This window comes from Entelurus aequoreus, linkage group LG26 (genome assembly GCF_033978785.1).
Source record: "Entelurus aequoreus isolate RoL-2023_Sb linkage group LG26, RoL_Eaeq_v1.1, whole genome shotgun sequence".
Classification (NCBI taxonomy): Eukaryota; Metazoa; Chordata; class Actinopteri; order Syngnathiformes; family Syngnathidae; genus Entelurus; species Entelurus aequoreus.
This window is the reverse complement of record NC_084756.1, coordinates 7376441-7400979: the sequence shown is the minus strand read 5'-3', so window position 1 is coordinate 7400979 and position 24539 is coordinate 7376441. Positions and strand designations below refer to the sequence as shown.

Sequence of the window (24539 nt, the reverse complement as noted above, 5' to 3'; positions counted from 1 at the left end):
GGTGTAATGCCAGCAGCTAAAAGCAACTGCGTGAGAACGTATACTCGAATATCACGATATAGTCATTTTCTATATCGCACAGAGACAAACCCGCGATATATCGCCTAGCTCAGGGGTCGGCAACCTTTACCACTCAAAGAGCCATTTTGGCAAGTTTCACAAATTAAAGAAAGTAATGGGAGCCACAAAAAAAATTTAAAATGAAAAACACCGCATACAAAGCTTAAATGCTTTGTGCTGTGTTAACTAGGGGTCTCCGACACACGCACCGGCACGCACTTTAATGTGGAAATTTGATGTTAGTGCAGCCCGCGAGTTTTGAATGAATGGCGCTTGATAGCGTCATACTTGCCAACCCTCTCATTTTACCCGGGAGACTCCCGAATATCAGAGCGTGATGACACTGCGTTTGGCGCCCTCTACAGTCTGCCCTAACAGTGTACCTGCTCGACCACACGTAGAATGCAATTTCAGCTTGCTCACGTAAGTGACAGCAAGGCGTACTAGCTCAGCAGCCACACATCTTACACTGACTGTACCAATACCCAGAATCCCATGCAGCCCTAACTCTTCCGCTCAACCAACGCACGGAGAGGGGGGGTTGATGTGTGGGGGGATTTGGTGGTAGCGGGGGTGTATAATGTAGACCGGAAGAGTTAGGGCTGCATGGGATTCTGGGTAATGGTTGTGTTGTGTTTATGTTGTGTTACGGTGGGATGTTCTCCAGAAATGTGTTTTTCATTCTTTTTTGGTGTGGGTTCACAGTGTGGCGCATATTTGTAACGTAACAATGTTAAAGTTGTTTGATACGGCTACCGTCAGTGTAAGCTGTGTGGCTGATGACTAAGTATGCTTTGCTGTCTCCTGTGTGTGCAAGTAATAACAACATGTGGCTGGACTGGCACGCTGTATGTAAGTGCTATAGAGGACAATTACTGCAGTGCAATTAGGGCACGCCCTTTATTTAGTAATTAGAGTGTAAATAGGATTAATTTTTCCCTGGGAGTAATCTATGAGGGACACTGAGATCCATAAATCTCCTGGGTAAATCGGGGGGGTCGGCATGTATGTAGCTGAGCCGCATTAGAGTGGTCAAGGAGCCGCATGCGGCTCCGGAGCCGCGGGTTGCCGACCCCTGGCCTAGCCCTAGTTCGAACTATAAAGTTACATTGAGGAGTTTGGAATTATTTTTATTTAAATGTTCGCAATACTTAAGGGTTTCGCACGAGGAAACCTTACGATGTGAATAAAGTTATAAAATGAAGACTTGTTATATTTTGAAATGCAAATGTCTACGCTTTTCTAAGACATATGTAATAAAGGTGATTCTGAAATCACTCGAAATTAACCACATTAGCGCCGCATAAAACACGTCTCTTCTGGTCCCATGTTTCCTAAACAATATAATTTTAAAACAAAAAAAGTTTAACTGACAAGTGATTATACGCAAGTTTTGGCTAGGTTTTACGGAATCTGCTGTTAATTGTTTTATCTGTTTTTTTAAGTCAAACTCTTGTAATTCATGTTTTAGCTGTAAAGCTCGCGATGTCTCGTTTCGAGGGCAGTGCGAAACTAAAACTTGGGCCTCCCACTTACCTGATGGAGAAATCGGACACCACTTGATTGACATGAGTGCGAGCAACCGAGTGTTTAGAGCTGAGACAAGAAAGAAGTGGGAGTATTCTGATTAGGCCTCAGGAGGTGTCACAGTACTGTTGGTTGGAAGCGACGAACCATAATTGTTTTTGTAATGTTCTGATGTTATTTCTGGAGTAAGGCAAGACTCAATAACAGGCATTGATTTTTCCGTCTATAGTCAGAAATCCGTCTTTTTTTATCTCTGTGAAAATATTTTCTGTTTCTGTTTTTTTCCGACCTACAATGTGTGTTAAAATCTTGATCCGTCTCTTTGCCACACCTGTCAACAACTACGGTTTTCCCGTAATGAATACGGTTTTTGATTCTGAAATTACTTGAAATTAACCACATTAGCGCCGCATAAAACATGTCGCTTCTGGTCCCACATTTCCTAAACAATATAATTTTAAAACAAAAAAATTTTAACTGACAAGTGATTATACGTAAGTTCTGGCTAGGTTTTACGGAATCTGCTGTTCATTGTTTTATCTGTGTTTTTTAAGTCAAACTCTTTGTAATTCATGTTTTAGCTGTATAGCTCGCAATCTCGTTTCGAGGGCAGTGCGAACCTAAAACTTGGGCCTCCCACTTACCTGACGGAGAAATCGGACACCACTTGATTGACATGAGTGCGAGCAACTGAGTGTTTAGAGCTGAGACAAGAAGGAAGTGGGAGTATTCCGATTACGCCTCAGGAGGTAAAAACAAAAAGGAAGTGGGAGTAGGCCTCAGGTAGTAAAAACTACAGTTTTCCATTAAAAATTATTAACTTAAAAAATGAAGCTACGTAGCGAAGCAACTCCATGGGCAGGGGACAAAATATACAGGAAACATCAATTGTATTGGTTGGTTTACGTATAAGAACATCCATTGTATTGGTTGGTTTACGTATAAGAACATCCATGATTGGTTGGTTGTTTACTATAACGAGTCATGACTGGTTAAGGTCAGGGCAAAACATTACGTACAGGCCAATCAGAGGACCTGCAGCCCCAGGGGGTTTTCCATTAAAAATTATTAACTTAAAAAACAAAGCTACGTAGCGAAGCAACTCCACGGGCAGGGGACAAAATATACAGGAAACATCAATTGTATTGGTTGGTTTACGTATAAGAACATCCATTGTATTGGTTGGTTTACGTATAAGAACATCCATGATTGGTTGGTTGTTTACTATAACGAGTCATGACTGGTTAAGATCAGGGCAAAACATTACGTACAGGCCAATCAGAGGACCTGCAGCCCCAGGCCCCCTGCTTATTTTCAGTCTTTTTCATTAAGTTAAAATCACATGCTTGCAATAATAAAAAAAACAAGCTGCAGACCAGACAACTACAGGAATGTCAGCAAAAACACAGAAATCCTATACATTTATTTTTGCGTGAAAATATCACTTACACAGTAATGAAATACCAAAAAAATAGGATCCAAACAAAATGTGTTGAACACTCTCTTCAGCCGCAGGTACCGTATTTCCTTGAATTGGCGCAGGGAATATAGTATTCGCACGTCTAGAATTACTGCCGGGTCAAACTCGTTTCTCAAAATAATTAACGCATGCTTGGCCTTATCGCCGGTTTATTATTGAAGCTGGATCAAATTCGTTTCGCAAAATATTAATTTTATTATCGCATGTCTGTAATTTTCGCCGGGTCAAACTCGTTTCGCAAAATATTTAGCATATGGCTAGAACTTCCACCGGGTCAAATTCGTTACGTCACGAGTGACGCATCTGTCCTCATTTTAAAAATGGAGGAAACTGCTTTCAGTAGTTTACAATCGCACAAAGGAAAAAAGATAAAGAGCTTTTCAGTAGGATTTAAGGTCCAAGCTATTGAATACCTGTACAGTATGCTAAAGAGAACAGTAAGCAGCTATGTTTTATTAATATACCGTAGCTGCGTGTGTGAAATACTGTATAAGTCATTAAATGACTCCCGCCTCCTGGTGGTAGAGGGCGCTGCCGCGCTAGTGATCCTTCTTGCGACTTCCGGTACTGCAGAAGAAGTGAACACACGCAGCAAGAGATTTTTTTTTCTGTCCTCTGCCTGAACTTTTAAAATGGAGGATTACATACATAAAATAAAACAGTTTTCTAAACTGGACTTTCAATCGAAGCAGGAGGTAATAATTAAAGGAATATCTCCATCGAAACAGAGACTTTTAAAACTGAAGAAAGAAAATAAGGAAGACTTCTATAAACAAGTTATCGATGCTTTTGGTCAGAAGGAGCTGCAAATGGACTCCATTTATAAGTACAGGTAAGACCATAATAACGTTTTTTTAATTAAATGTGCTTTTCATGATGGTATGCTTACATCACACTCAAAGCGCACGCCTAAATTTTATGGATTCCTTTTGGTAAACGCCGGAGTGAGAAGAGGTTTTAAAATAATTACCGCATGCACGGCCATCCCGCCGGTTTCCGGTAAACGCAGGTGTGACAGGAGGTTTTAAATTAATTAACGCCCCTGCGGCTATTCAAGGAAATACGGTAATCGCTGTTCCTCTCGCACTGCGTTGCAGAATGGGGAGGCGATCAGGAACACCTAAACAAGCTAGCATAGTTAGCATCATCTAGCTAGCTTTCTTGTCGCCACTGTTAACTCTCCGAGCTACAACGTTGAAAACTTTCTTCTTTGCTGCTCATCCTGTTTAGATGATTACAATCCAAACACTGAACCAGTGGTAGTTGTAGACTATTAGTAGCCAGCTAGAAGGTGTATTCTTTGATGTAAACAGAGGTCACAACACAGGAAGTGTATTGTTTGAGGGAGCGTGGCTACAGAATAGAGTTGCCAAATGCATGCATGTTATAGAATTTGACATTTTCAATGATAAAGTTAGTAAATGATCTAGTAAACATTGTGTGCTACATTACATGGGGTATGTGAGTGTCTAGAAGAGGTTGATAGATGAGAATAAATCTAAAGGTCAAATATAGTGTAGAAATGTAGTCTTGATTTTTTAAAAAAAAAGTAAAATAAATTTGGTGCTTGCATGGCAGCACTTGGTCCTTTTTTTTTGGTAAGCTTTCCTCTTCTTTTTTTTCTTTCTTTTTTTTGGTCAAAGGGTGCTCACAGTACTAGCATGTGCAGTACATTGTTCCCTCGTTTAACGCGGGGGTTACGTTCCAAAAAATACCCGCTTTAAGTGCAATCCGTGCAGTAGTTGCTTTTTGTTTTATGTTTTCGTTCATTGTATATATTTTTTCATTTACAGGATGTTTTTTTATTGTTTTGTCTGTCTACAATACTGTGCAGTATGTTTTGTTTCATATATTTTAAGGCTGTAAAACTCCTAACCAGACACTTTATAAACTTCTCAGACATGCATTAACATTTTCCCACATTTCTCTGGTTTAAACACTCTCAAAAGTTGAAACGTTCGTGGATTGATTAAAAATAAGTACAGTACACTACTGTATTAAAGAATGAAACAAAGATTAAAACCTGTTTTAGGCCAAAACATTTATTTGAGAAATAATGAGGATAGGCGGTTCGGAAACTGAAGAAATATTTAAACGTCCCTCCATCCATTTTCTTCGACTTTATCCAGGGCAAAGTACAAACGTTTTCCTATAAAAAGTAAAATATGATAGCTTTTACAAATAACACATTTAACTTAAATGATCAACATATGAGGTTGAACATAAGAAATTATTAATTGTGACTGGCATATTTTACAGTTCCTCTGGCCTGTAGTCACTTTTTTGCATTCTGTAGTGTACAGGACACATGGCATGAAGATGATTGATTGGCTATGGGACAGTAGACCATTGTCAATCAGGACGCAGAACACAATGCGCATTCATAGGCTGTAAAACTTTTTTTTTTTTTTAAAGCACTGTAAAAAATGACACACAAAACATATCTGTAAAATGAACCACGTTGTAGCAAGGGAACACTAGATGTAAATGAGCGTGGAGTAATGAGAATCCCTACAATAACAGCAGATTAAGAGAAATCTCGGTTTTGTGACCGCCAGATCCCGCAGACACTCCAGACGAGTCTCTGTCCGCTGACGGCGAGCAGCCCGCATCCTCCGCCAAGACCGCTGATGCCGGCGAGGCGAAGGCAAGCGATGGCGAGCCAGCGGAGAATGGCGAAAAGGCGGACGACGAGGCCGCCGACAAGGCCGAGGAGGGACCGGAAAAAAAGGAGTAAGTTCCACGAGCGCCCGCCCAGCCGTCACACGGGGGATCGCTGCGATATTTCACTTTGATAGCACTTATCTGCTCACATGATCCTTACCTCTGCTGGATAACAGCAGGCCGCCCACCCTTCTGCTGGATGTGGCGTTGCCTTTTCCGCCGCCACTGGCTGCTAGTAAGTGAGAGTGGACGGCGATTATTTAGTCCTTAGTCACTGAGTCGTGTTCTTGACTGTGTTCTTGGTCAGCGCTAGCAGTCAGCCACTGATCCGCTCATTAAGACAAGATGTTCTCAAATTTTCAGTTTGTCTTCCCTGTCGGTGACAAACGGAAGTGACAAATGCAAGGACTGCGTGGCTGGCCAGTGCGCAACACACTGCTATGTTCCCCTACTAAGGTGAGGATGCGCTAGAGATAAGGGTGGGGACCATCACAGTGAAATATCGCTCCTGGCCGCCGCCGAGCATGACACTCAACGCCTCTTGCACCCCCCGCGCCCCTCCTCTTCTGTTCTTGTGTCCGCAGGTTGAAGGACGGCTACAAGTACAAGAAGGGCAAAGTCAAGAAGGTGAAGAGGACCATCCCGGCATGGGCAAGCGTCGCCAGCAGGAAAAAGCTTCCCGTCTCCAACTACGCCGGCACTCAGAATAGACTGGATCACCTCCTTATCGAAGCCATCACGGTGTGTACACAAATCTCCTCACTAGGGATGATGTTCGAAAACCGGTTCTCCCGATGCTTCGATAAGAAAAGAACAGATTCCATGGATTCAAATCCCTTTTTGAGAACCGGTTCCCGTTATCAAAGCCACTATACCGTATTTTCGCGACCATAGGGCGCACCGTATTAAAAGGCGCCGTGTCAGTTACGGGTGCTATTTCTGTATTTAGCGCATAAATAAGGCGCAGCGTATTTTTGGGCGCATGCATGGTTAAACATACGCTAGCATGCATGGACACCGTTTTAAAAAGGCAGCAGGAGCAAAGCTGAGTTCGGTTGTACTTTATTGAAGTATTTATCAATGTACTCACATTATTTTTTGATCAATCCTCATCCACAAATCCATGAAAGTCCTCATCTTCTGTGTCCGAAATGAACAGCTGGGCAAGTTCTCCATCAAACACTCCAGATTCCCTCTCATCATTTTCAAAGTCAGTCTCGTTGTCGTGAGGCTCCTCGGAAAAGATGCCGGCTTTTGCGAAAGCTCGAACAACAGTGCAAGCAGACACGTTAGCTCAAGCATCCACGATCCATTCACAAATTGTGGTGTAACTCGCCCGACGCTGCCTCCCGGTTTTCGTGAAGCTGTGTTCGTCTGTGAAAACCTACTCAGTGGCCTAGTGGTTAGAGTGTCCGCCCTGAGATCGGTAGGTTGTGAGTTCAAACCCCGGCCGAGTCATACCAAAGACTATAAAAATGGGACCCATTACCTCCCTGCTTGGCACTCAGCATCAAGGGTTGGAATTGGGGGTTAAATCACCAAAAATGATTCCCGGGCGCGGCACCGCTGCTGCCCACTGCTCCCCTCACCTCCCAGGGGGTGATCAAGGGGATGGGTCAAATGCAGAGGACAAATTTCACCACACCTAGTGTGTGTGACAATCATTGGTACTTTAACTTTTTTAACTTTTTAACTTTAACTGTCATCCATCGCCCCCATGACGCTCACAACTTCACTTTGAACGTCCTGTTTACACCCTTGTCCAGCGGTTGGAGATCCTTCGTCATGCCTTAATGATGACTCCAGGTAGAAACTTTTCTTTCGGCAGCGTCTTCCCCTTGAAAATCATCATAGGTGGCAGTTTCTCACCATTAGCATAGCAAGCTAGCACAACAGTAAAAGCCGACTTCTCTTGCCCCGTTGTATCGATTCGCTACCGTGCTGGTCCCCTTCTTCTCCACAGTGTGCTTCACCGGGATGTCGAAAGTGAGCGGCAACTCGTCCATGTTGGCGATGTGTTTGTCTGCAATTTTTTTATTTACAACGCACATAGCAGCACTATATGCTCACTGGGGGCGTGCCTTTAGCGTCCTCTCTCACCTGAAACCTTCACCCTTTAATGTCCGCATGCTGTCCTCAGTCACGTCCGCCTTTCCTCCATATAAACAGCGTGCTGGCCCAGTCACAACATCTATGGCTTTTGGAACTCAGTGCACACACAACAACCTATCTGGATTCGATAAGAGATTCGATAAGGAATCTGTTCGATAAGAGAATTCCATAATGGCATCGACATCGATAATTTCTTAACGAACATCATCCCTACTCCTCACTTTAGCTTAATAAATATTATTCAACAAAAACCAGTTTTCTTTTAAGTAATATAGAACTTCAGCAGAGCTGTTATTTTATGTAGGAATGTAGTTCATCATAGAACTGGCACCCAATGTTTTTAAAGTATTGATTCTGAATAGAGTTGAATCGTACAGTGCCTAAAGACTCACAGCACTATTAAAAACCATTAAAAGTAATTAAATCGAGTTTGCGGAAATGAAGGCCTATTAAAATTCATACAATTGTAGGCCAGAACCACCGATAGTCAATAAATCAATTCATGGAATGATAAATAAAACAGTACCATATTTTTGGACTATAGAGCGCACCGAAACATAAGCCGCACCCACTAAATTTTGGGGAAAATATTTTCCATATATTAACCGCACCGGACTATAAACCGCAGACATATGCCGTAATTTCCGGACTATAAGCCGCACCTGACTATAAGCCGCACCAGCTAAATTTAGGGGAAAATACAGATTGCTCCATATATGTGCCGCACCCGACTATAAGCCGCAGGCGTTTTGATGTGTAATTACCGTAGTATATAGGGGTTCCTGCTACCACGGAGGGGATTGTCGGGACAGAGATGACTGTTTGGGAACGCAAAGCGTCCCATTTATTAACAATAAATCTTTCAATCATTCAATCAAACTTTCACATCTTTGACATGGCAAACAGCATTCGTGCAAAGTACAAATAATACAACGGTATTACCGGTAGTCAGTCTTTAATCATTGTGTCGTCGTCTTCCTCCTGCGTACTAAAACCACCAAAATCCTCTTCGTCGGTGTCGGAGAAGAACAGGTCCAAAATGGCGTCGTCAGCCACTCTCTCTCCTTCGTCAGTGGAATCAACGGCTTTGTCAGCCGTTACGCCGTCCTCTTCATCATCACGACGCAGCAGTCCAGCTTTTCGAAAGCCGTTGATGATCGTGGATGTTTTCACACTTTTCCATGCCGTCAGGATCCACTGGCAGACTTGAGCAAAAGGGTACGTGCAGCAGCTCTATTTCCTTCTTTGACAGCCAGATCGATTGCCTGTAACTTAAAAGCAGCATCATATGCACTTCTCCGTTTGTTTTCCATATTGAGGGTGTTTGCATGAACACTTCCTTCGCGCAAACTGTCGTTGACGCTCTCCTACTCTTTGTTTTGCCCTCGTTACCTGGCGCCAGATGTCTGCCTCGGTCTCGCGCATCCTCGGTAGTGCGCGCACCTGGTAAGCCGTAAAAAAGCCGCACCGTCGTAAAAGCCGCAGGGACCAAAACGAGGGGAAAAAGTAGCGGCTTATAGTCCGGAAATTACGGTACTTTGTGAAATGAGTTATTTACACAGAAATATGTTGTAAATGTTAATTTACATATTTTAATTGTTTCTAAACGGTTTCTGCAATAACTCCACTCTAATTTACTGGAGAATTTGTGAAATCGAAACAATACAAAAAGAATGCCATTGTAAGTTAATAATACTAACACAGACACTCGTAAATGTGTTTGCATATAATGCTAGCTTGATTACATTACGATAGCATGTACAAATATGAATGACAACACTCCTACAGACACCACACATGGGACGGTTTAGTAAGTATGAATTATTTTAGTTATGTTGTAAAACTTACAAATGTTTTTTTGGGAGTGATGAATAATCTGTACGAGTAAAAAACAGTATGAACGACAAGAAGCAAATCTACTTCCGTTTGAGAGCTCTTAATGGAAGGACACTGCAGCGAGCGAACTAGTCCAAAAGATGGCGCCAAAGCACAACACACTATTTTAGTGTATTTGCTTTTTTTGCATTGCATTTAAAAAAATCGAAAGATAAATGAAAATGAATTTAATCTCTTTGCCGTCATGTCTAAATTGCTACGTCTTTGTCTCTGGCTTTCGAACTGGAAACGAGGTCTCACTCTGTTCATCGCTCTCAGCACAAACGGTCAGCACGTTTATTACACAGTGGAATTACATGTACAAAAAAACAACTGTTTCCAGTTTTGTAGACTTTCGTCACTCTGTTCTTCAAATCTACTGTTCAACAGTAGATTTGAAGGTAGTTGCAGATTTGGGACACTAGAGGGCAGTAGTGCATAAGCTATTCAGGCTACTAGTTTTGCCGAGACATTGGAAGTGTCCGGGTGTTGCCACTGCATTAAAACCAACCAAACTAAAGACAAATGTATGTTATTGAGTTGATGTATCAAGATTTCGTAGTTTCTCTTCTCACTCCATCCAGAGAATCAACAGCGACATAGCAAGATGGCACAACCAAACTTGAAACTTTTACATGTTTATATGTTAGCGTGTCCTTCCCATTGCTCGTTGATCATTTCCTGAGTTGCGAGGTTACCAGATGGTGAGTGTCTATGTTCGTGCAACCAACCGTGTGTTTTTTTGTAATTAATCAATACATAATAATCGTGATTGTTACTCAGACTATAACCGTGCAGTCCAAATCTATGATCGTTGCATCCCTCCCCCGTAAGTAGAGGTACCACTTCAATGTTAGAACCGTGTTATAACCTGGTCGTTTTTTTAATTGTCAACTTTAATATCACTGGTACCCTTCTTCGACATCACCAAAAAAGTTTATAAAAAAAAATAATAATAATAATTGCAATGTTGTAAACAAATTGATTTTCCCCTCAACTGTACAACCATTTTATTACATTTACCTTATTTTCTGGACTATAAAGCGCACCGGTATATAAGACACACCCACTGAATGAAAAAATAAGTATACTTTTCCATATATTAGCCGCACCGGACTACCGTATTTCCTTGAATTGGCGCAGGGAATATAGTATTCGCACGTCTAGAATTACTGCCGGGTCAAAGTCGTTTCTCAAAATAATTAACGCATGCTTGGCCTTATCGCCGGTTTATTATTGAAGCTGGATCAAATTCGTTTCGCAAAATATTAATTTTATTATCGCATGTCTATAATTTTCGCCGGGTGAAACTCGTTTCGCAAAATATTTAGCATATGGCTAGAACTTCCACCGGGTCAAATTCGTTACGTCACGAGTGACGCATCTGTCCTCATTTTCAAAATGGAGGAAGCTGCTTACAATCGCACAAAGGAAAAAAGATAAAGAGCTATTCAGTAGGATTTAAGGTCCAAGCTATTGAATACCGGTACAGTATGCTAAAGAGAACAGTAAGCAGCTATGTTTTATTAATATACCGTAGCTGCGTGTGTGAAATACTGTATAAGTCATTAAATGACTCCCGCCTCCTGGTGGTAGAGGGCGCTGCCGCGCTAGTGATCCTTCTTGCGACTTCCGGTACTGCAGAAGAAGTGAACACACGCAGCAAGAGATTTTTTTTCAGATGGAGGATTGCATACCAGTATCTAAAATAAAACAGTTTTCTAAACTGGACTTTCAATGGAAGCAGGAGGTAATAATTAAAGGAATATCTCCATCGAAACAGAGACTTTTAAAACTGAAGAAAGAAAATAAGGAAGACTTCTATAAACAAGTTATCGATGCTTTTGGTCAGAAGGAGCTGCAAATGGACTCCATTTATAAGTACAGGTAAGACCATAATAACGTTTTTTTAATTAAATGTGCTTTTCATGATGGTATGCTTACATCACACTCAAAGCGCACGCCTAAATTTTATGGATTCCTTTTGGTAAACGCCGGAGTGAGAAGAGGTTTTAAAATAATTACCGCATGCACGGCCATCTCGCCGGTTTCCGGTAAACGCAGGAGTGACAGGAGGTTTTAAATTAATTAACGCCCCTGCGGCTATTCAAGGAAATACGGTATAACTCGCAGATATATACGTTGTGAAATGAGTTATTTACATAGAAATATTAAGTAAATGTTTATTTACATACCTTTTAATTGTTTCCAATCAGTGTCTGTAACACGGCAGTAAAACGGCTGATCAAACAAAACAGAAGTCATTGTCATGCGCAAACTTGCCCTCCAATCAGCTAAACAGACACAATAACGCCACAGTGATATTTTGTTGAATTTGTGAAACTGAAACAATACAAAACGAATGCCATTGTAAGTGAATAATACAAACAGACCCACGATAACGTGTTGGCATATTAGCTAATGCCAACACGCTAGCTTCATTACATTACGATAGTAGGCACAATTATGCATGAAAACACTCCTACAGACACCACACATTGGACGGTTTAGTAAGTAAGATTTACGAACGTTCATCGGAGTGATGAAAGAAGAATCCGTATGAGTAGAAACGCTATGAACGGCTATAAGACGAAACCGCACTTCTACAACCTTTTCAAAGCTTTAAACAGCAGGAATTCGTATTCACTTAGCAGCACCTGCAGTGAGCGAACTCGTCCAAAAAGATGGCGCCACAGCACAAACTAACACAGCATTTAAGTGTCTTTGCATCTGTTTAAACACTTTTTGCTTTATGGCTGTCAGCGAAGAAAAATCCATAAGACAGCCGAACTGTTTTTTTAAAGCCACAGGTTTCAAGGCGTAGACAAAAGTAACGGCTTACATTCCGCAATTTAGTCATTCTCCTGGAACCAATCTCAGCTCACCTCATTCAGCTGTTAAGTCCTTGATGGATTCACAGGTAAGTAAGAAGGTGTTTCCTTGTGCAGTCCTACAATCACAGATCTGGTGTGTCCTACCAGTCGGTCATGAAGTACATTGTGAAAAAGTGCCCCGACATGGAGCTGGACAAGAAGAAGTTTCACATCAAAAAAGCGATGAAGAAGCACCTGGAGAAGGGGACGATCAAGCAGGTGACTTGAACAACACAGCAAAATAAAAACACTCCAAGTAGGTTATTTCAAACATATCTCCTCTCCTCGGTGCCAGCTGAAAGGCAAAGGCCTCTCGGGAACCTTCGCCCTCGGGAAGCAGCCTTCCGCGTCAAAGGTAAGTGCCAAAGGAAGTGGTGTCACCAGCGAACGTGGCCTCGGTGGTGACGGCCTGCTCGTATGACTTTGGCTCTAGAAGGCTGGTGCCAAGCAGGAGCTCCTAGGAGACGCTCTGCCGCTCATCATCACACGTCTGTGCGAGCCCAAGGAGGCTTCCTACAACCTGATCAAGAAGTACCTGGAGAAGCACTTCCCCAGTCTCAACATCGACAACAGGTGCGTTGAATGTTGGTGCCCCTTAGAGATCCTGCCGTACAGGTCGATTATTCAACAATGTGAAATCAGTACATTTATTCATTAACTCGGGGCTCGGCAACCCGCAGCTCTTTAGCGCCGCCGTTGTGGCTCCTTGGAGCTCTTTAAAAAATGTATGAAAATGGAAAAAGATGGGGGGAAATATGTTTTTGTTTGAACTTGGTTTCTGTAGGAAGACAACCATGACACACACCTTCCTAAATTATATTAAATATGCTTCACTGATGAGAGTATTTGGCCAAATCCTAAAGACAACTCTTTGAAACCTGCAGATACTTTGATTATAAAGAAAATAAATGTTGAAGACTTTGTCACACGCTTCCTGCTCAGGCCCGAAGTCCTGAAGTCGGCCCTGCTGAAGGCGGTGGAGCGCGGACAACTGGAGCAGATCACTGGGAAAGGAGCCACTGGGACCTTCCAGGTAGTCTTCCCCATTTCTGAACATTTTATACAGGGTTTCCGCGGGTCAATAAAAGGCATTAAATGGATTAAGGCCTTAAATGACATGAAAAAGCATTAATTCAATGTCCAGAGGCATTAAAAAATAATAAAATTGTATGACTAAGCTGATAAGTCAATAAATTGAATGATAAATGGAAAAAGAACTCAGTAACTTTGCTAAGTCTTCGTCTCTGGCTGTCAAATTATATAAAAGAGGTCTCACTCTGTATCGCTCTCAGCACTTGAGTATATTACCCCCGTTCTATCCGGTCTTCATTGGCTTCCAGTCAAATTTCGCAGTGTTAAAGATTTTAGTCCTGACTTTCCGTGCGTTGCAAGGTGAGGCCCTGATTTGTTGTGCCCCTACACTTTGGTCTTCAGGCCAAGGTCTCCTAAAGATCCCTAAAATTCCTTTTGAGGGAGACCTGGCATTGCAGGCTGTAGGCCCGAGACTCTGGAAGAACTTGGACCAGTCCCTCTGTGGGCTTGACTATGCTGACTCTTTTTTTTTTTTAAATTCCATGTGAAGACTTTGGTTTTCAGAAAAGCTTTTATTTAATGGATTTTTTACTTTTTATCCATTTTATAACTTTTTATCCTTTTTATGATATTGCCCCTTTTTGTTTTAATTCTATGTTTTATACAGTACTTTGTGAAGACGTTCAAAGGCGGGCTTTGTGAACCCTAGAAATTATGTCATAAGAAGCTTTGTCTTTAATTTTTTTTCAAATTATGTACATAGAAATAATTTTTCTCTAATTTTCAAACCGAAATTAAGAAATTGAAACAAAATTACCATAAGGAAAGAATAAACATGCAAGGGATTTGAAGCAAATGGAAGGAAAAATAAATAAAATCATCATATTACTATTTTTTTAATTTTGTCTCTAATGGAAATGTCTTTATACTATATATATTTTAGAATGTGGGAAGTTTTTGATGACCTTTGTTTTCCTTTGTCGTCATTATTAAACGCTGGCGCAAAGCTAGATTTTTTGGGATGTGCATGTACGCAGGGCAAGGAGCAAGACCGATGCTTTGCGTACGCAAGCTACGTGACGCCAGAGAATATTTTTGTCTTTAGCTAAACACACACACACATGTATCACACAATAAGGCTGCAACTAACAATTATTTTGATAATCAATTAGTCAACGATTAGTCGACTAATCCGATAATAAAGCATATACTTATTTAATGGCTCAAATTTTTCTATCAACTTAAATGCAGCTAAGTTATTTTAGGCATGTGCTAATGAACAACAAAGATGACTAATTCATTCGTAAATATTTATTTATACTTTAACTGTGCTGCTCATTCAGCTGTTACATATGTTAAAATGTTGTCCATTTAAAAGAAAGGTAAAACAACAAAACACCAAATCTAACTTCCTCTAAAAGAAAATAATTTTGTGATGCTTAAAAAGCTGCACACTGGTATATTGACTATTGATTTAGTCTTGTCAGTTTTAGCACTGTAATAGACTCAAAGTGTAGAATTATATCTTTGATTAATTCTTAAAATTTTGGCTATTCAATAGATTGTGTGTTTAATCAGATTGTGTGTTTAATCTTATGATACCTCTGCATTGGCGCCTGCACGTGTGCAGATTGCGTTTTTACGGCATTGCAAATTGACGCTGCTTTAAAAAGTACTCAAATTGATGTAGACCAGGGGTGTCGAACTCATTTTTAGATCGGGGACCACACGGAGAAAAATCTACTCCCAAGTGGGCCAGAATGCTAAAATCACGGCACGATAACGTAAAAATAAACACAATTTCAATTATTTTCTTTGTTTAAAATAGAACCGGCACATTCTGAAATTGTACAAATCATAATGTTGTTTTTTTAATCTTATATGTTGCGGTTAATCGTATTCTATCTTTATTTGTTGTTATTTATATTTTCAGAATAAATTATGTGATAATGTTCATCAGTCAACTCATTGGTGTTAATTTTCAATCTATCAAGATAAAAAAATTGTATCAAAATCAAATTAACAGGATGTTATTCACATAGTTTGATCATTTTCCTCGACTGTTTAATTTGTACGTATCTACAAATATACAAAGAATTGCTATTGCGACATCCAGTGGACACATTTAGAACAGCAGTTTCTTTCATTTAACAATTTCAGGTTGGTTTTTATACTTAGCAAACACATCCCGCGGGCCGAATAAAACCTGTGCGCGGGCCTGATCCGGCCCTCTGCCGTACGTTTGATACCCCTGATGTAGCCAAAGTTAAGCTGGCTGACTTTGGCTAAAATGACAGTTATTTTTCACACAACTTTGTCTCACTTTTTTTAGCTTCTACCTTGCTAGCTTGCTGACACTCTTACCGAGGCTGTGTCCGCATCCTCCCTCCAAATGTCCGACATCATGTCTCCACATTAAATGCTAACGTATCGCAGATGTACTGCCATAAAAACAAGTTCGGCTTTGCAAAATGAGCCATGTCTTCATGTTTTTAACAAGAATAAAAGTAAATGTTCTCACATTTTACATGTTTACATGCTATTGGCGGCGCGGACCGTCTTCCTCCCGAGAAATCACGACTATTGTCGACATATATAGTTATTGTCGACTAATCGTTGCACCCCTATTACACATGCGCATCCAAACACTTTGGGTGGCAATAAAAAATAGTTAAATTAGATGTGCTGAAACCTGTTGAAACCCTGTAATGGATGCTAGAAAGTAGATTTGTTCTCAATGGGGCAAACCACATTTTATTAGCGGTACGAACCGGACCAGAGCTCGGTACCACAGGGTAAAGACAATCAATGTTACATTATGAATAATGATAACACCAAAATTGCTTACTTTATGTTGAAATAGATGCTTGTTGTTGATTTTGTGTCCTTATGATGTTGCAGCTCAAGCGCACTGGCAACAAGGTGCTGCTGAAGGGCGGCGCCCTGGAAGACGCCATCTTGGCGGCCATCACGGCCATGAACGAGCCCAAAACGTGCAGCACCACCACTCTGCGCAGGCATCTGCTGGACGTCAACAAGGACACCAAGGAGTACCATCTGGGTAAGGCCACGCCCCACAAGTTTTAGTTTAGTCATTTAAGATCTGCAATAGCAGTGGATACAGGTGGAGCTCCAAAAGTGTGAATATTTAATGCCATAAATGTTTGTTTATTCCAGGAATTAGATTTACAAAATTAAACTGATATATGACACAGGATCATAACATGCAACTTCCATCTTTTATATCGTTATCGATATCGTTTTGATGTTTATGGCTTGCAGCTTATGAAAAGCTTGTATTGAAAATCTCAGAAAATATGTGTTTATCGAAAACTAAGCCTTGATCCTGATAAGTATAACAAAGGGTCATATATCTCACTTTGCCTGTAATGAGTTAATATTAGTTTCATATTGAATTGCTGACATGAATAGACATTTGCACAATATTTCCTGTATTTTTAATGGGGTCCATACACTTTTTCTATTTTTTTTTTTACATAAGACAAAAGGATGTACACAAACAGACATGACGGTACAACACACAACCCTACATTAGTCGTTATTGTTGTAACAATATAGGATTTAATCGGCTCTCAGGGTCATGTTACCTTTTAAAGGGGAACAGCACTTTTTTGGGAATTTGCCCATCACTCACAACCCTCACAATTAAACAGTAGGTAAATAAAAGGTCGCTAACAATGGAGCTACTGGGATTAGTTGTGCCCATAAAACCCACTAAAAAGCCCCAACAATACTCTATTTGCCATTTGTGACCTTGACAGTAAACACGTATTATTACAAGCGCTAACATTAAGGAACTACTTTTAGCTTTTGCGGCTGCATTGACATCATGAGCTGGTACCATATTTTCCGGACTAGAAGTCCCAGTTTTTTTCATAGTTTGGCTGGGGGTGCGACTTACTCAGGAGCGACGTATGTGTGAAATTATGAACACATTACCGTAAAATATCAAATAATATTATTTAGCTCATTCACGTAAGAGACTAGACGTATAAGATTTCATTGGATTTAGCGATTAGGAGTGACAGATTGTTTGGTAAACGTATAGCATGTTCTATATGTTATAGTTATTTGAATGACTCTTACCATAATATGTTACGTTAACATACCAGGCACCTTCTCAGTTGGTTATTTATGCGTCATATAAATATCATCTTTTTGTTCACTATTCTTTATTTATTTTAAATTGCCTTTCAAATGTGTATTCTTGGTGTTGGGTTTTATTAAATAAATTTCCCCCAAAAATGCGACTTATATACACTACCGTTCAAAAGTTTGGGGTCACAATGAAATGTCCTTATTTTTGAAGGAAAAGCACTGTAATTTTCAAAAACTTAAACTAGTCTTAACTTTAAAGAAATACACTCTATACATTGCTAATGTGGTAAATGACTATTCTAGCTGCAAGTGTCTGGTTTTTGGTGCAATATCTACATAGGTGTATAGAGGCCCATTTCCAGCAACTATCACTCCAGTGTTCTAATGGTACAATGTGTTTGCTCATTGGCTCAGAAGGCTAATTGATGATTAGAAAACCCTTGTGCAATCATGTTCACACATCTGAAAACAGTTTAGCTCGTTACAGAAGCTACAAAACAGACCTTCCTTTGAGCAGATTGAGTTTCTGGAGCATCACATTTGTGGGGTCAATTAAACGCTCAAAATGGCCAGAAAAAGAGAACTTTCATCTGAAACTCGACAGTCTATTCTTGTTCATAGAAATGAAGGCTATTCCACAAAATTGTTTGGGTGACCCCAAACTTTTGAACGGTATGTTTTGTCCTTTATTATGCATTTTCGGCCGGTGCGATTTATACTCCGGAGCGACTTATACTCCGAAAAATACGGTAACTATCTTTGCAAGGACGGAGAGAAAGTGCAAGACAATGTAGAAAAGCTGTTGCTCGTGTGGATAAATGAGAAGCAGCAGGCCGGAGATAGCATTACCGAGGCTATCGTTTGAGAGAAGACTTGCCATTTAAATGGCGACTTGATGTCCCAAAGTGAGCACGGAAGAACAATTTAAGGCGGGCCGTGGGTGTTTGGAAAAGTTTAAAAAGAGGAGCTGTCATTCACAGCGTGTGTGCAACATGGCGAGGCTACTCAGATAAAGCTGCTGCTTCATCAATTTTATCCGCGAAGGGGGATTTCTAACTTTTAACTGTGGGGACTTTTTTGGAAAAAATAAGCCAGAGGGAAGGAGAATGCAGTACTGGGACACAAGCCGATGGAGAACGGCCTCACACTGCTAGTTTGTGCTAGTGGTGGCTAGGGTTGGGTATCGTTTGAATTCGAACGATTCCGATTCCTGACGATTCTCAGTTCCGATTCTTCTTGTACCATGTCGGGATCAATGTGTTTGACAGGTAGTCCCTGGAAGGTGGTATGTATTTTGGGTTGAGAGGTTTCACCATATCCCTGCAAACATAAACAAACATGTAATGTTGCTGTTACTGTTTAGCCCAGTATCAATTAGCTTAGCTCTAAAGTTATTGCTTAACTAACCTAAATGTTGGAGATTCCACCTCTGAAAAGGGATGACGTCTTTTGACTATGTGTGCAGTGACCTTTCTGTGGCACTCTTCCGTCTGTGGCACCGACATCTTCCCCATTGCCGCTACGGTGAACGGAGTACGCTGAGCACATCGCGGAGCCTGGCTAGCAGGTTGTAAATTGTCTATGAAAAAATACGCGGGCTAATTTGTTGGCTGCCTCGACGTTGGCGCAAAACACATTATTTCTTGCATATATATTGTTTTACTTACCGGATTCGGACTGCAATGCAGTCACCGAGGTGCCAGGCTGGGTGTCGAAGCCAGAGGAAGAGGCACAGGAGGACGGTCTGCGCAGCGCGTCGAAGACGGGACACGCATTTATTTGTACTCTGAGGTGCTTCATCATGTTCGACGTGCACCCTCCTAAGCACCAAACAGTCCTGTCGCTCGTGTTACATTTCGCCGATATTTCATTTTTTTTTAGTAAAATAAAGCCACACTTCGACCGCCGACGCCCGCTATCCATGCTTGACTGACTCGCTCGGCTACATAGGCTCGGCTATGCTAACACTTCCGACGGTGGGTGCTTCTTCGTTGGTGTTTAGCGGCTTCTTCTTCCGGTCGGCGGACTGGGAATCGAAAATAAACTTTTGAACGATTCCGGGAGAATCGGAAAGTTAGTCCCGGTTCCAATCGATGCTCAATACTCGATACCCAACCCTAGTGGTGGCTGGAAGGTGACGCTATGCTTGTTTACCAGGATTTTCCTCTTAATTTTTTTATTGTAGCAACATGTTTGTAACATTTTGGAGAAAGTGTGTGTGTTTGGACGCATTGTCGGTTAAGATGGCTGTTGTTAGGATAAAAAGATTGTTTTGATTATTATAATGCGTTTTTGACATAAAATAGGGACTTTAGCTGAGATTAGAAGTAATGATTCATGTTTACTTTGTTATGAACACAGCGGGTGGGTGAAGCATCGAGACGACATATTTCTGCTCAGTCTGGTTGGTAAATGGAGAAGTTTGCACAGTAAAGCATTTGTGAGTCCAGGTTCCACTCTACAATTCTTGTTTATAAACGGTCAATCACAGTCATTGAAGTAATTCTCAAAAGGACAAACTCGTGGAAGTGAACCCACCAAGTTAAACCCTGTGTCTTTTCAGTGGCCAACCTGAGGAGGACTCTGACCAAGTGTAAAGTCCTGGGCTGGATGGAGCAGATCACAGGTCACGGCCTCAAGGGCACCTACCGGCTCTCCTTCCCCTTTTACCCAAGGTACACCTTTTTAAAATCAGTCGCAACACGCTCACACCTTTTATCAACACATTACAGCCGGGGTATCCACACTTTTTCACCCAGGGTTGTATAATCTCAAATCAAAGTTTACTTTGAAAACAGACAGATTACACGTACCATATTGTCTGGACTATAGAGTGCACTGGGATGTATGCCACACCCACTACATTTTAGAAGAAAAACATATTTCCCATATATAAGCTAAAGATATATATGTTGTGAGATTCGTTATTAACACGGAAATATTCTGTAAATGTTTATTTACATACCTTAATTGTTTCCAAACTGTCTGTAACACAGCAGTAAAACGGTTGATCAAACAAAACACAAGTCGTGGTCATGGACCCGCAAGGTAGCTCCAATCAGCTAAACAGACTCAATAACTCCACGTTGACGTTTTGGTGAATTTACTGGGGAATTTGTGAAACTGTAACTATACAAAAAGAATGCCATTGTAAGTTAATAATACTAACAGACACTAGTTAACGTGTTAGCATATTAGCTAATGCTAACGACGCTGGCTTCATTGCATTACCATAGCGTGTACAAATATGCGTGAAAACACTCCTACAGACATCACACATGGGACGGTTTAGTAAGTAGGAATAGTTTTAGTTATATTGTAAAACTTACAAATGTTTCTTGGAGTGATGAATAACTAATCCATATGAGTAGAATGCTATGGACGTCTAGAAGACCGAACGGCAACCGTACTTCCAGTAGGTTAAAAAAAAAAGTCTAAACAGAATGGCAATGCAGTACCTGCAGTGAGCAAACTTGTCCAAAAGATGGCGCCAAAGCACTTTTTGTTTGTTTGTTTTTGTTTTTATGCTTTTGTTTTTTTTACTCTAAACTCTATAGCCAACGGCAGCAAAGACAAGTCCATAAACTAGCCACACCGTTTTATAAACCTAGGGAAAAAAGTAGTGGCTTATGGTCCATAATTTACGGTACACCAGGGGCCCAAATGTTTTCCACTGAGGGCCACGGACTGACAAATCAAAAGATGCGGGGGCCATTTTGTTAGGTTTCACCTGCAAAACCAGTGCAATATATATACCGTATTTTCCGCACTATAAGGCGCACCGGATTATAAGGCGCACCTTCAATGAATGGCCTATTTTAAAACTTTGTTCATATATAAGGCGCACCGCATTATAAGGCGCATAGAATAGACGCTACAGTAGAGGCTGGGGTTACGTTATGCTAAAGGGAATGTCAACAAAACAAATAATGATTGTACTGACACTTCTACTTGCTGCTCTCTGTTCAACAACCCACTGCTCGAGTTTGTCCTCAAACTGTAGCCATCTCGCTTTGTTCCCTCGGAAACTCTGTTTAGTCTTCTTTACTTGGCGCAGGTCATCATGTTGCTTCCTCCACTTCCGCACCATTGATTCGTTAAAGTTAAATTCTCTCGCTGCTGCTCTATTCCCGTCTTCTACTGCGTGACTGATCGCCTTGAGTTTAAACTCTGCGTCGTAAGCGTGTCTCTTAATAGGAGACATTTTTGGGTCTCTACATAAAGTTTAGGTCTCGCAACTACGGGACTTCATTTTCCCCTGTAGAAGGAGAACTTCTTCTTCTACGGTAAGCAGCCGCCGACTTCATTTTCCCCCGTAGAAGCGCTTCTTCTACGGTAAGCAGCCGTAGGAGGAAAATGAAGTCGGCGTAGTTACCGTAGTTGCGAGACCTGTTGTGGCTCAATATTGGTCCATATATAAGGTGCACTGTCAGCTTTTGAGGAAATTGGAGGTTTTTAGGTGCGCCTTTTTAGTGCGGAAAATACGGTATTTGTTTTAAAAGAATTAGTAAATGCTAGCATTAGCATGCATCAAGTAGCAAAATATGACTGGAGGTGTATACCTGCAGACAAAGCTAGCATGCTAACATGAGAATGCTAACGATGGGCTGGATGACAAAATTGTTTGTGCGCAGCCCGAGCACTCTGTACCCGGACAAATTCAACAAAGCAGCCCAGAAGGCCAGTCAGCCCGCCGCCAAGTCCAGGCGGAGAGCCGCGTCTTCCTCCTTAGATTCTTCTTCGTCGTCGGAAGAGGAAGAAGAGGAGGAGGAGGATGAGGATGAGGAGTCTGAGGAAGAAGCTCCAGTCCGCAAGAGGTGGGTGCACAAGTTGAGTGGTGTAAACGCCCGCCGCTCACGTTGTCCGTTTGATTGCAGGACGTCCGTCAAGAGGCCTCCGCCCAAGGTTCGCCAAGCCCCCTCAGCCGGCAAGTCTGGCAGCAAAAGAGGGCGGGGACGTCCGCTTGCCAAAAAGTCCCCTGCCAAGAAAGAAGCCACGCCCGTAAAGAGGGGCGCGCCCGCCAAGAGGCTGAAGACGCCAGCCGTAAAAAAGATGACCAAGCGAGCGACCAAGCGAGCCGCCACTCCGGAGGACTCTCCCGAAGAATCGGAGGAAGAGGAGGAGCCCGCAAAGGGCGGGGCCAAGCGCTCCAAGGTCGAGGAGCCGTCGGCCAAGCGGCCCGCCGGCAGGAAGGCCAAGAAGGGCGCGGCCAAGCGATCGAAGCAGGCGGAAGCCACCCCCAAGGGGCCGGTCGGGAAGAAAGCGGCGAACAAAGGTCGGCGCTCCAAGGCCGACGACGAGAGCGACGAGCCCGTCGCCAAGAAGGCGTCGCCGAGCAAGAAGCGGTCCACCCGCAAGTCAAAGAGAGCCAAGAACTGAGACCAGGACCTCAAGTCCGTCAGTGCTCTGGCACTTTTTATTGTGTTCCCCTTTTTAACGGGGCAGTAGTTTTTGTTTAGAAGGTGCTCACCACCAGTTTCCTGTAAATGACCTTGGTTTTTAACCCGCGTGTCACTAGTGTCATGTCCGCCATCTTGTAACCTTTTTCTTTGGCCGCCACGTTGTTGTCATGGTCACGTAGCGCTGACTCCACACTATTTATCCCCATCTTTTTTGATACCCGTGTAAACCAGTGGCATAGAAACCGGTTTCAATGCTTCGCAGCGCGGTGTTGTGGATCAGAGGAACAAGCAGCTTGCGTTAGCGCTTCCATCCTTGCATGCATGTACTCCTTGTGTTGGTCGCCTTTGCCCTCAAGGCATTAATAAAACATGGCCGTTTGTACACAACTGCTCTTTTCTTTGCATGCAGTTTGTGGTTTTTTTGTGTGTGTATATGTATATATGTGTGTGTATATGTATATATATACACATGTGTGTGTGTGTATATGTGTATATATATATATATACATGTGTGTTTGTGTGTATATATATATACATATGTATATATATATATACATATGTATATATATATACACATATGTATATATACATATGTATGTGTATATATATATATATATACATAGGTATATATATATACACATGTGTATATATATATAATGTGTATATATATACATATATTTATAATGTATGTATTATATATTTGTGTATATATGTGTGTGTGTATGTATATATATGTGTGTACGTACGTGTATATATATAAATGTGCATGTATATATATGTGTGTGTATATATATATATATATATACATATGTATGTGTATATATATATATACATATGTATGTGTATATATATATATACACAGGTATATATATATATATACACAGGTATATATATATCACATGTGTATATATATATATATAATGTGTGTATATATATACATATATTTATAATGTATGTATAATATATATATGTGTATATATATATATGTGTGTACGTACGTGTATATATATAAATGTGTATGTATATACAGTGGGGCAAAAAAGTATTTAGTCAGCCACCCATTGACAATCAATGGGTGGCTGACAATGCTTTTTTGCCCCACTGTATATATGTGTGTGTGTATATATATATATATATATATATATATATACACTTACGTATGTGTATATATACTGTGTATATATATATATATATATACATCATGTTCGTCCTTCGTTTTCGAAGGTGACTTCACGTTGATTTGTGTGTGCGAAGATGGCTGATGAGGCCAATCCTTGCACGGAATGAGCGGGTGCAGTGAGGGCAGGTTATGGCTGGGGGGTGGCTGGCTGAGAGGGAGGAACTGTATCTGGTCTTGCGGAGCTGTCGCTTCTGTTCGGCTTCATGGATGCATTT

At 41.3% G+C, this 24539-nt stretch overlaps 1 protein-coding gene across 1 annotated transcript in view; it reads left to right on the top strand.

Moving 5' to 3' along the window:
- The window catches only part of hp1bp3 (heterochromatin protein 1, binding protein 3), a 32895-nt gene extending 9362 nt beyond the window's left edge, over nt 1-23533 (top strand). Inside the window, exons 3-13 of the mRNA XM_062038288.1 lie at nt 5626-5800; nt 6095-6187; nt 6316-6472; nt 12667-12810; nt 12887-12946; nt 13025-13164; nt 13534-13624; nt 16525-16684; nt 20306-20417; nt 22377-22559; nt 22620-23533. Coding sequence (XP_061894272.1) covers nt 5626-5800; nt 6095-6187; nt 6316-6472; nt 12667-12810; nt 12887-12946; nt 13025-13164; nt 13534-13624; nt 16525-16684; nt 20306-20417; nt 22377-22559; nt 22620-23121 — 1817 coding nt within the window. The 3' untranslated portion in view covers nt 23122-23533. The remainder of the gene's footprint in view (nt 1-5625; nt 5801-6094; nt 6188-6315; nt 6473-12666; nt 12811-12886; nt 12947-13024; nt 13165-13533; nt 13625-16524; nt 16685-20305; nt 20418-22376; nt 22560-22619) is intronic.
- The last annotated feature ends 1006 nt before the right edge of the window (nt 23534-24539 follow it).